Source organism: Dunckerocampus dactyliophorus, chromosome 14 (genome assembly GCF_027744805.1).
Source record: "Dunckerocampus dactyliophorus isolate RoL2022-P2 chromosome 14, RoL_Ddac_1.1, whole genome shotgun sequence".
NCBI classification, from domain to species: domain Eukaryota; kingdom Metazoa; phylum Chordata; class Actinopteri; order Syngnathiformes; family Syngnathidae; genus Dunckerocampus; species Dunckerocampus dactyliophorus.
Genome location: NC_072832.1, coordinates 28078404 through 28091333, shown reverse-complemented (window position 1 = coordinate 28091333; position 12930 = coordinate 28078404). Strand labels below are relative to the sequence as shown.

Below are 12930 nucleotides of genomic sequence, written 5' to 3'. Positions count from 1 at the left end.
GCTTGTGAATTCTTAGTATGTGGACTTTTTCTAGTTCAAGTGTTCCTCACTTCTGCTGCTTTAGGTTCTTTCAGGTGAATCATGTGACCCCCCACCCCCCGCCCCCCCGTGTACTAGAGTGTCAGGAAGTTCTTACCGTGATGCGGACCGTGACGGTAGCTTGCCCCGGCGGCGTCACGCCGCCTTGGTCGACAGCTTCCACCTGGAAGGTGTAAGTGGCCCCCCCGGTTCCCATAGCTGCCAGGTCCTCGAAGTCCAAAGTCTGCAGCACCGAGAGTTCTCCCGTGACGGGGTTCAAGGAAAACAGCTGGCGGGCCGATTCCGACTTGATCCGGTAGGTGACGTTGGAAAAGAGGTCTGCATCCACAGCCTGCAGAGAGAGGAGCAGTCATGTGACAGGAACAACTACACTAAACATGAAAAGAACTATCCTGTCTTGCTAGTCCGCTTTGTTGCTGTGGAGGAAATGTTGAGCGCACACGCACATGAACGCACACGCACACACGCACACGCACGCACACGCACACACGCACACGCACGCACACGCACACACAAGTGCTTTGCTGACAGTCACAAAAGCTGGATGTTACATGATGGAACACATCTTACATTACATAACATGACCAAAGATTCAGCAGCAGTGAGAACGTAACATGAGAGGACAGCGAACCAACAATTTGGACGGAGTAAATCAAACATCGGCACATTTAAAAATGACCCTATTAATATCCATTTTTGGGATTTTTTCACTTATGAAATTTGAGAGAATATATTAAAAAGTATTACTGTTAAAAACATTTAAAACCTATATTTTCTTCTCAGCCCGGACTCACTGCAAATGAATATGAATACAAAGTATAATCATTGAAAAAGAATGATGAAATTCGATAATATGAATATACAACATATTAATCATATTTTTAAATGAAAAAAAACAACAAATTTGCCTTTAAAAATATATTCTTTCCCCATTTTTCAAGCAAGAAAATGGTAACTTACTACCAATACATGAATTTAGCAATCATACTACAGTATAAATATACTGTACAGTGTAATAAATATGTTGCCCCCACCCTCACTTAAGTCAGTTAATTGGCTCCATGAATGAATTTCCGTGATATAAGAGTCAATGTTAATAAATGGAATATTTTCCTATTTAGAGTATAGAAAACCTGTGTATGACTTTCTAAATACGCTTTTTAAACATTATTGAAGCCCTGTAGACAGGAAATAAAAGCCCTATAGTCAACCTTTTGCTCTTATTAGTCATTGTTAAACAAGCGAGCAAGCTAACCAGTTAGGCTCAAATGTATTTCTTCTAAGCATAAGGAAGGGTTTCAGAGTGAAGAAGACAAAGTCAGAATCCAAAAATGTACCACTTCCACAAGGAATGGGAGGACATCATTTGTTTGGCTGGCCACACGGGTGCGCAAGGTGAGGTAATGTGATGCGTCATTACTGCCGCCTAGTGACCAGAACACTACATATCACTTGGATTTGAATAGGTTTTGACTAATAATACACCACAGTCTACCACAACACACTGTGGGAAAAAGGCAATATAGCGAGGGAGTGATAATGGAAGCTGGATACTGCGAGGGAGGACTGTACAAGGAAGACATGTCATTACAAACGCTGCTAAACATGAATATGGATGATTCGTTTTAGTGCTACAGTCAAGCTGTGCTAATCAATTATTAACACGCTCAGATGATCTTACACCTCATTTGAAAGATTATGGGACAAAAATCACAACTTTAGAAACACATGAATTATTTGCAATAACAGCACCAGATTCTTTTTACAATTCTAGCTTCCAGTCCACCAAAAAAAACCCACAATTATTTCTAATAACCGACAATCTAATCATGTTATTTTCACTGTGCATGTGTCTTTCCAGCTTTTGTATCTCGCAGATGAATGTCTCACTCCTAGCCTTGGTCCTTTTGTCAGTGACAATACGCCAGCAATTACTCATCCCTCCACTCCACCAAACGCAACCTTTGCTTCGCCTGCCGCCACAGCCAACATCACACATGTGCAGTGACATCGACAGAGTTCAACCTACCCAAACACAGACTGGGCTGCTTATAAACCAGCCTTTTAACTTCTTTTTTGCAGCAATAAATGAGCCTCATCCCCTTCAGAAGTGGAAACCTCAAAAGGGAAAAACACGCCTCCGAAGCCACACAAGGAGGAGGTCCAAACGCATTCCAAGTGTGTGTTCCTTTTTCTTTGGCTTTTCTGTGAGGTATTTTTTTTTATGTCGCAACAGGAGGGTACCAGGGATGGCAAAGCGGAGTCACATGACGATGACACACACACTTGGTCCCCTAAATCCGCTTCTGCTAGCACTTCGGTTATGAAGAACGTACTTCCGCTGCGAGAGTTACACACGGAAGAAGTTGGGCTTCAAAAGAGTAATATATTTGCAGACCTCAGACCTCACAAATTGCTCGCTGTTATATTTGTCTCCCGCCGTATCCCTGCACATTTTTGTGTATGTGATGAAGACGCCCGCATCTTCTTCCATGGCGGAGAGCCGCGGCCATCTTGGTTACGTGTGTGTTCCACAGCGGAAGAAGAAGTGAACGTCTGAAATGTCTGGGATGTTAAAACATTATTTCACAAAGGCTTAATGATGCCAATAGTTTGACTCTGGAACAGACTATTTCAAATGTGCATTACTCTCTATGGGAACCCGGCACTTTAGATATTTAGGTACAATAGTATTTTATTTGGAAAGTTTGTAAATGATCTGCACGTGTTGCATTGCTGGGTATGATCCACACACTTACGCTGAGCGTCAGGATGCGTGTGCCCACGGGGCTGTTCTCGGGCACGTTCACCACGTACGTCTGCTGAGAGAACACCGGGCTGTTGTCGTCGATATCCGTCACCTCCACCGTGAGGGTCAAGGTGGTCCGTCGGGGGTCCACCGCCCCGTCAGAGGCCTCCACCAGCAGGTCGTAGCTGTTCCTGAGCTCGCGGTCAAGCGGGACTCTGGTGTAGATGCTGCCGTTGGCGCCGATGACGAACAAGTCAGGATGATTCACGACGCGGTAGCGAACTTGCCCATTAGCCCCTGCATCTGGATCTGTGGCCTGCAGAGATAAAACACAAGAGGGGCTTTGCTATGAGGGAGATAAATGACCTGCATGTGCCCACAGCATGAATACATGAAATAAAAGCCAAGTGTGGAAGTATTTTACCTCCTGATTAAATGATTACGCTTAAATTATTCCCAAACACCCGGGACAGATGCTGACTCTCGACTCATCGCACAGGATGAGTGCACAGAGCGGGAAATACGACCCGGAACCATCGGATAATTGTAATCTAATGACGCAACGTTGTTAACTTACAGTGGCTCAGAGAGAGATGAGCAGGAAAGAGTCACCAATAAAACCTCGTTTCCCCCTCCTGACCCCGAGGAAGTGAACAGAGGGCGAGTAGCATGATTTCATCACGCTACGTGTTGCTAATCTCATTTTTCCATTCGGGACAGATCGAGGCGTGCTGAATTCCCACATGGAACACATTGAGTGGGGGCAGGAAGTGTAACTGCGTATACTCCATAGTACTCAATAGTACATATTAGGGCTGGACGATATATCAATTTTATTAATATATCGATATTTACTTGAAGCACGATATCAAAAACAACCAGCTGGTGGATTTGCGCCATATCTCCCTCATCTCTCAGCACTGTGAGTGAGCTTCTGCCTCGCCCCCCTCCTTACATGCAAGTGGTGGGAGGAGGGGTGGACCAGGAGCCCAGTGGCTCAGTCTTTGTCGAAAATGGAGGACGGAACATCATCTGCGGTGGAATAATTAGTCAGCAACGAAAAAGCAGTGGCTCAGTAATTTGGAGGCATTTTGAATTCAGCACAAACTCCAATAGGAGGAATGTGTGAAGCTGCGCGCTGGCTGCACAACTCCTGCCACGACACAAAGCACACTGCTTGCTTCTTTTTCCTGTTGCGTTCCACTGAAAGGAAAAGCAAAGTGGTGTGCTATTATGAAGAGGTGTCCTATCACATTAACAGTGGAAAAAAAACGGCTTTACAAACCTGCTGAAGACGATAGACTCGCGATGTCCAGCGAGCTTCGCAGTCACAATGATTTTACACGACAAGCTCTACCACAAACATACACGGAAGTCAGACAGACAGTTGCTAAGACTGATGCACTTGACAGGTTGGTGTTCCTGGCACAAAATAAAGAAATGCTTGTGTTTTCTACAAATGTTTTTCTAAAAAATACAACTGGTCAAAGTATTTTTGAGTTGCTGACATTTTAACATTTCCTCTTAAACCAGGCAGTCCTTCATATTTTGTTCCTTTTGTTATTTGCTGAGGATTTGAGCATAGCTAAAGGTTTGTTATTAAAAAAAATATTATATTTGACCTTTTCTATATTTATTTCAAAAAGAGAATGGTCTACTTTAGTTTACCGGCTATTTTTAGATACAATTTTCTTTATGTGCATCTTGCATGGGGCTTTAAAACTTCAAAAAAACATCCTCATGTTAAGTATTTATTTGAATAAAACAGCTTGACATGCATATGACTTTGTCTCAACTCACTTTGCAGAAAAAATATGGGGATATACATATTCAATATCATATTGATATTCAACCAAAATATATCGGAAAATGAGTTTTGGTCCGTATCGCCCAGCCCTAGCACATATACTGTAGACGTCATTACAGTGAATTATTACATCTGTAGATGTAAATGGTCAAACAGAACACCCCGTTTAGAAGAATTTACAATGGAAATGCATATACTGTCATCGATCACGTATGTTCAGTAAACAAAATAAAAATAGAAAAACTGTGCATTGATTTCACATAGCAACATAGAAAGGAACGCTACACCTAGCATCAAAAACAAACACACAGCAGCACTAGTGGCAGCTCCAATATGTAGCGTTACCTTTGGCTAGTGGCCTGAGGCATTGTGAGCAAGTGTGTGGTGAAGCTAGTAGCTAGTCGGCTAGTAGCTAGCCAGTGTGGTGTGGTGAGGTGTCACTACGCCAGTAAGGTAGTTCTTGGGTGTAACAATGTTAATAACAATAATAATAACAATGTGCTTCATATGCATCACATTATGGAAATGGAGCCTTGTTGGTGCTTTTTGGAGGTTTTTTTCAGGTGCGTCCCATTACGTGCATTCTTAGCTGCCTCTTTTTACCTGTTTTCATATCTTTAGAAGGCACAGAAAAGAGAAAGACGTGTGTTCATGTCTCACATAACGATTGTGGATGATGGACAACATTCCAAAAAGGGCACTTTTCCTTTAAATCAGGGGTGTCCAAAAGTTTTTCCACCGAGGGCGGCATATTGAAAAATCAAAGGATGTAGATATGCAAAGATGTTATTTATATTTCAAGAAAAAAACAGCCTTCATCTAAGCTTTGTGTTAACAGTTTCTACTTGCTATTTTTTTCTTTTTTTTAACAAATATTGAAAAGTTTTTCTTGGAAAATGATGGCTTTTTCCTCACAATATGTTGACTTTATTATCATAAAATTTTACATAAATCCATAAACATAACTTTTCACCAACCTCATTTTCCTAAAATCACAACTTTCAATATATTAACTTTATTAACTTTATGCAATTTGTTCTATTAATATTATGACTTTATTCTCCTAATATAGCGTGTTTATTCTCATACAATTATTGATTGTTTGTGTTTTTAGAATGGGTTGAGGGCCAAGTGAAAAAGACACCCATGGGCTGCACTTTGGACACCCCTGCCTTCAATGAATACCAGGAGAAGCCACAGCTTGAAAAGGCCTGAGGGCAAGGTGCGCACGGAGGCGTCATTCCAGCGTATCGACAGTAACGGGTCGTGAATAACCCTCATTTTCCCTACACTAGTAAACATTCTAAAACCGAGTAGCACTATTTCCATAGAACAATAACGGCAGAACAAGCGATAAATATTCACAATGGAATGAATGAGTGGCACATTTGCAAACTGAAGGCCTTTGCCTTAAGGCTGACAGCAGCTGTTTTGTGTTTGATCTGATCCAGAACACGATCCATTAGAGCCTGGGTTTTTATTCTAACACGCTTGCATATTTACACAGACTTCAGGCTCAATCCTGCCGAGCTCGTTTCATTTGAGGCTCACTGTTGTGAATAATCACGCATGGGTTGAAAAGGGTAGCATCCTTTGCTTGCGCAAACTCTGCTTTTCATCACAATGGTCTTTCTGCAAGTAAACAGCATTAAAATGAAACAAAACGTCCTTCACAGATGCATGCAATTTCCTGTAGTGTGAACGTTTACACACCTTGACACACTCGAGATTATACAAAAACATATATAACAAATCCAGAAGGACGGAAGCCCATTCATGTCTCACTTGAGCACAAACCTTCTCATTTAGTGTGCATGAACTCTTCACTCCAAAGGCAATAATTGCATGAGCTAAATATGTTGCACAAATGAAAAAAATCCAAAGTTTGGAGGGCAAACGATCTCTTTTCTATTCTATTCTATACTGTAGTCTGTGTTACAGTACGGCTCCATTGCGTACCTTCCTGCGTATATGCTTCCGTTTACCACTAAGATTCATGCATCCACTGAGAAAGGAAAATCCACAACTACGGTATGTCTTGCAATGATAAGAAAAGTGTAAAGATTTCATGCGTTTTTCCTAGATCCCCCCCCCCCCCCCCCCCAACGCTGCAAACGAGCTCAAGATTATTTATTTCTTTACTTTTATTATCCTGCTCAGTCACAAACTGCAATGACAAACGAATGCATTGCACAATGAAATCATTGAAAGAATAATGCTGCAATACATACAAGAATGTGCATGTCTCAGATCAAGGGTACCCAAGTGTTACATTTTGGGTAAAATGTCCAACTGGTGGATAGACCTTGGTAATGTTATCAACACAAACTTCAAACATTGCAAAACACACACCCAACATACCAGAGCTGGAGACATCTTCCATTTCCCATAGCAACCCTCCCAAGTTCACTCTTCTTAAATGTAAAGCACATAACTTGGTGTTGACTTTCTGCTGTTATCTCTGCATAGATTTGACTTTTGTTAGAAAAGTAACTTCTATTTGAGAGAGTATCATAAAGTAAATAAAAACAAGTGACAAATCTAGATCTTGAGTTAAAGCTCTGAAAATATGGCAAAGAAAAATGGACCTTCAGTCCTTACCATGCCATTGTTGTATCACTACAAAGACTACAAATCCCATCAGCCGTTCTTAAGACTGTAATGACATCAACTTTGACCTATCAACTCCACAATATAAGCTAATCATTGCAGCACTGTGGCAACATGAGCCAGGATTCAGTGAAATGCACTGAGTGATTGGTTCTTGAATTATCATGCTAAAGACCTAAAATTATAAGGCCATCTTTGACCTCCCATGAGGGACACCCCGATCGCTTCCGGGTTAAATACGGAGCAATTTATCAACGAACACGCTAGAATTTATTTGGTTCGGATAAATGTCAACGACATATAATATGACAGATAAAAGTAAGTAAAATCTGACTAGTAATGATTAATAATTTTGCCCACTTTGCGTGTTTTTTTCGCCGCTTCGTGCACACAACACGGACGGCGACCTACGAGAGGTAAAAACAACGGCTGTCAAAACGAGTTACACTGCTTGATAAACACAAAATTTGTAACTCACCCGACAAAAAAAAACATTTCAAAGCGCATAAAGATCTTCTCCTATGTATATATAAAAATGAAAAAATCTTACCTTAGACTTGACAATGGTTGTTAAACCGCCGATTGCTCGTCGAATTGAATGATGCTGCTTGATGCTGCCGAGGTCGTGACTGAACGTACAATACGCTAACACAAAATGGCGGACACGGTGAAACATTCCCCTGCTGAACGCGTATTTGGCGAATAACCGGCGGAAGGACTCAAGTTTTGTTTGGCCCAAGAAGGGACTTTTTATTTTCTAATTCAATATTTACTAGTAATACGCAATTTACGCTGTGAGCTACAAGTGTACGTACCTGGCCTGACACGAAATTTAGGTGTGTTAGACTTTTATTCAAATAATCTAATTTTACTCTTTTATACACAAACAATCACTTTAGATGCATGAATATATACCATTGTAATCATCATGGGGTTTGTTTTTCCATGGAATTATGTTCTTCAAAACTGTCATCGGCAGGCGGACACGAAGGTTATGTACTTTTCACTAATGATTACACAACAGTTATTTTTTTTTACACTGAGAATATTTGAATAATACACATTAGGAACCAATTTCAGACATCATTTTTTAATTCTAAGTAGAAATCATGACAAAATGATCGGAGAAAATATTGTTAATTTCACAACAAAAGTAGACATGCTTTACATGTAACATTTCAATGTCCAAATATAGACACTTTTTACAACATAGCCGTGCTAGCGCAAAATAAAAACATGAACAGGCTTCATTTATGGTTTGGTAAGCAAACGCTACCCTTGATCTGAGCCATGCACATACAGTTAGAGGAGTATAAAACATGTAAAAGGTCCCCTATTAGGTACAATAAATGTTTTTCAATATGATCTATCAGTAATATGTCTAACCAGATCAGGAGTGCTCACACTTTTTCAGCCTTCAGAGCTCACGTAAATTCCAGTGTATAAACCGTGACTTCTTTTTCAAACTTTAAACCCTGCGGTTTATACAGCGGTGTGGCTAAATTCTAATCTTGTGCCATCTCCTTTGCTTCAGAACTACTACAAATTGTTTAAATACTGTGCTGCTGGCGAGTCATTGAGGAAACGGTACCGCTTTCTTTGGCAGCGGCCAAGTGCGAGCTATCAGTGCACGGCGAGCCTGTCAACCCGTTGGAAATCACAGGAGGTCATTTTATATACACCAGTATAAGAACATAACAGTCTGGCTAAGGGTGTCATCTTTCAAAGAACACTTTACCAACAACACAAAATTCATCACACAGACACTTAACACTCAAAAGGTGTATATACAAATCTACAAACATGTCCCAATATGACCTTATATATTTCTGAGGTATAACATTTGAGTGTTAAGTTGTTGTGTGATGAGTTTAATGTTTGTAAGATGAAACTGTGAGTCAGACTGTTATATTGAGTAATGACCTCCTGCAATTTCCAATGGGTTGACAGGCTTGTGAGTTTTTTCATAGCTCATGATTGGCTTCTGTCAAAGAAAGAGCTGACTGGTCCTCACATACTTTATTTACTGTATTTTAAAAATGACCAAGTCCCAAAGATCTACCTCCTACTCTAAACATAGAATATATATGATCAAAATCTTAAGACCAGTTGATTTATTAGTTGATCAAAAGTTTAAGACCATCACTCAAAAAATAACAAAAAACTCCCCAAACCAGAACAAAAAATGTTGTCAGTAGGACTCAGTAATGAGGAGCTCCATCGTTCTTGTTCATCACTTCCAAAATGGCTCTGGGCATGCTTGATGCCAATGGTGAAGATGGCTTCACCAAGGGCATCAACTGTCTGGAACTGATGGCCATTTTTAGAAACTTCCCTTGCCATCCATCCCCAAATGTTCTCAATGGGATTTAAATGAGGGGAACATGCAGGATGGTCCAAAAGAGTGATGTTATTCTCCCTGAAGAAGTCCTTGGTCAAGCCAGCATTGTGAACTGCAGCGTTGTCCTGTTGAAGAACCCAGCTGGTACCACACAGACGAGGGCCCTCGATCATGAGGGACGCCCGCTGCAACATCTGCATCCGTTTGACGACCCTGCACCACCTGAAGCTCCGGTGTCCACTGAATGAAAAAGCACCCCAGATCATGATGGACCCCCCTCCACTGTGCCAGGTAGAAAACATCTCAGGTGGGATCTCCTTGTCATGCCAGTAACGTTGGAAGCCATCTGGACCGTCAAGGTTACATTTTTTCTCATCAGAGAATAAAACTTTGTTCCACCTTTCAATGTCCCATGTTTGATGCTCCCTGGCAAAGTCTAAACGGGCACTTTTGTGGCGTTGAAGGAGACGAGGTCTTTGAATTCCTTTTTGTTTTTTTAAAGCCTTTTCCCTCCGATGGCGTCTGATGGTTATTGCGCTGCGGTCGGCACCAGTAAGGCCTTCGTGTGGGTGGAAGACCGCCCTGTGTCTTGATGGACGGCCAATAGGATCCTCCGGCTCACTGCAGGTGTGATGTTTTTGTTCCATAATGCAAAAATGTAGAATGACTGATTTCCTGCTCCCAACCTCAGCAGCCATGGCACGCTGCGAGAGGCCTTGCTTATGCAGCTCCACAATCCCACCACGTTGAAAAAGAGAAAGCTTCTTAGCTTTACCATCAGGAGGGCCTGACAGTGGGAATGACGACAGAAAATGAAAATTTTGAGCAGATTTCGACTTTTATAGCCTGTGGTCTTAAACTTTTGATCAGTTGATAAACAACCCATTCCAGTTTATTTGTTTTTGTTTAAATTACAAGTTCCAAATGCTTTTTGTCTCACTCCCCCTTCTTGTTTTTGCATATTGTAGTTCTACTTAAAACTTCATTAAGATCCAAACTGCAAAATGCAAATTCTAGGCATTTTTCAACTGGTCTTAAGATTTGGATCAGGAGTGTATGTGTACTAAATTCAGAAGTATGCATATTTGTGTGCGCTGTGCATGTACTGTACATGTGCATGGAGAGCCAGGTCCTCAAAGTCACCTGTTGACTAGAAATAAAACCACCCAGGCAATTAGGTCAGCTAAAATCAACCATTTCACTGATCAATTCTCATCCTGTAGCTCTGACCCCAAGAAGTCGTGGCATACAGTCGGGTCAAATCAGGTCAAGCAAAGTCAAGTCAAGTAAACTCTATGGAAAATAAACTCACTTCCCCTCACCTTCACACCTCCGTGGAATTAGGAAACAAAATCATCACTGATAAATCACACATTGGCCTCACTCATCAACCAACATTTTATTTGTTCATCTCAAGCCTTTACTGATGCGCCGTTACCAACCCCTCCTCCACCCAGTGATGTTGGCTTCTCGCTTCATCTTGTTTTGGAGGAACTCACAGGGCAGGATGGATATACACTAGGTCTGTGTCAGTTGGGCTTCCATAGTTGGAAGGTAAAGCACACCGACGAATAAACAGGTTGAAAATATGTCCTGGGGGCAGCAAAAATATTACCACCTGCTTCTAAAAATGTGGTCATAGCTACCAGGTTTATTTGAATCCAGCCTGGCCAAAGTTTTTCAGAGATGAATTCACAAACACTTAACTGACTTCATTGACGCCAACCATATCTGTCAGATCAGCAGTCAGGCTTCAGACCTGGCCACGGATGCATCACCGCTACCCTCAAGGTCCTTGATGACATCATCACCTCCGTGGACAAAAAACAGGTCGGCATAGCTGCTTTCTTGGCTCAGGCCAAGGCCTTTGAATCAGTAGACCACAATCAGCGCCCTGGTGTTTGAAAAGTACAGAAAGTTTGCCAGAGACCTCATTGGCATCAAACCGGCTGCTTGGAGCGTGTGCCCGAATACAGTGCACCTTGCTGGGCTACATCAGGTGGCTCCTCCCCCTCTATAGTCTGGTTCTCCTGATAGTAGTGATGTCATGATATTTCATTGGGACAATTCAACAGGTGCAGTTGGTCAAATCCTAATTTGTTCCAGTCCTTCTTACCTCCAGGTGTGCACAAACTACATTTACATCTAAATTTTAAAAAGTAGACATAAAAAAAGTTAGCGGAATCATATCAGTCTTGAGAAGTTATTGGTATCAGTTAAAAAAAACAAACTCATGCATCCCTAATGTGGATACATTCATAAATAACAATTGATCATTGAAAGAAAGGATGGGTGGACTGGTAGTGTTAGGTGATATCTTCTACTGCCTAGGGTCCCAATGTGGGGTACGCCAATTGGGAGTACATTCATAAAAATGAAAAAAAAATTGGCGCGTAACACTCACAATTACAAGCACACCTGAACGCCTCATAGCACAGCAGAAAGAATGAAGGAGATACGGCATGAAGTTGTTCATTGAAGTCTTTCATCTTGGCGTTCCAATCCGTGCACCGTGAAAACCTGTCAATGTACGTTGGATGAGAGGATGAGAGGATGAGAGAGTGGAGATTCCCCTGAAATGTATGTATGTATTTACTTTATTTATCCCACAGCGGGGAAATTTACTTGTTACAGCAGCAAGCAAGCAAGACAAGTAAAGAGAACAGTGTAAAGAAAGCATAGTGTCTACAACATGGTTCAGGTGGTGCAGGTGTTGTAGAGCCTGACAGCGGTCGGTATGCGGGAAAATGAGGTTTTATCGCTTCATCATGTTTGTTCAACTTTCCCTTTCAATTTGGTATCGCATTCAAAGGGAAGGACCCCGACATCTGGCTGAAATAAAAGATATGTAGGACCAAAGTGTCAATACTTTCTTCAACTCCAAGAGAAATTCACATCTTATTTATTTATCAGTGCTCACTGAAAACTTTGATCAAAATTTGACCATGCACAATAGACATTTTTGAAGCAGAGTTACTTACTATAACATTAATGAACCAATGAATCATGTTTCATATTTCAGTTTTAATGACATGTAAAAATGGTTGATGTTTTTGAAGTGTGCAGAAGAGGGGGTGAGTGGCTTGAAGTAGAATGTGTGAAGGGGTACGCCACTGTAAAAAAGTTGGGAACCACTGTTCTGCAGGACGTGATATTTTATAGTCTTACTCAGAATTTTTTCTTTAATGTCCAAAGCCATTAAGTGGTTTCAAAAAAATAAAGACAGAGCCCAGCAGTTAAACATGGAGTGTATGACCACCTTGACGCATTGTAAAGTTTTAGGGGTATCGTTTAATGTTCTTGCTTCTCCTTGAGGTTTTAGCATCAGCATTTTATTTGAAGTGAACTTTTATGGTATGTCTTCTTATGGACCGTGTCCTTGAT

General features: G+C 41.3%; 1 protein-coding gene across 18 annotated transcripts in view; it reads right to left on the bottom strand.

The window, feature by feature from the left end:
• LOC129193597 (protocadherin-15-like) overlaps positions 1–12930 on the bottom strand; it is a 346331-nt gene that overhangs the window by 124307 nt on the left and 209094 nt on the right. For all 18 annotated transcript variants that reach the window (XM_054797865.1, XM_054797864.1, XM_054797866.1 and 15 more), the window contains 2 exons: positions 2799–3104; positions 137–370 (listed from right to left, as the gene is read on the bottom strand). In XM_054797865.1, the coding sequence (XP_054653840.1) occupies positions 137–370; positions 2799–3104 (540 nt within the window). The remainder of the gene's footprint in view (positions 1–136; positions 371–2798; positions 3105–12930) is intronic.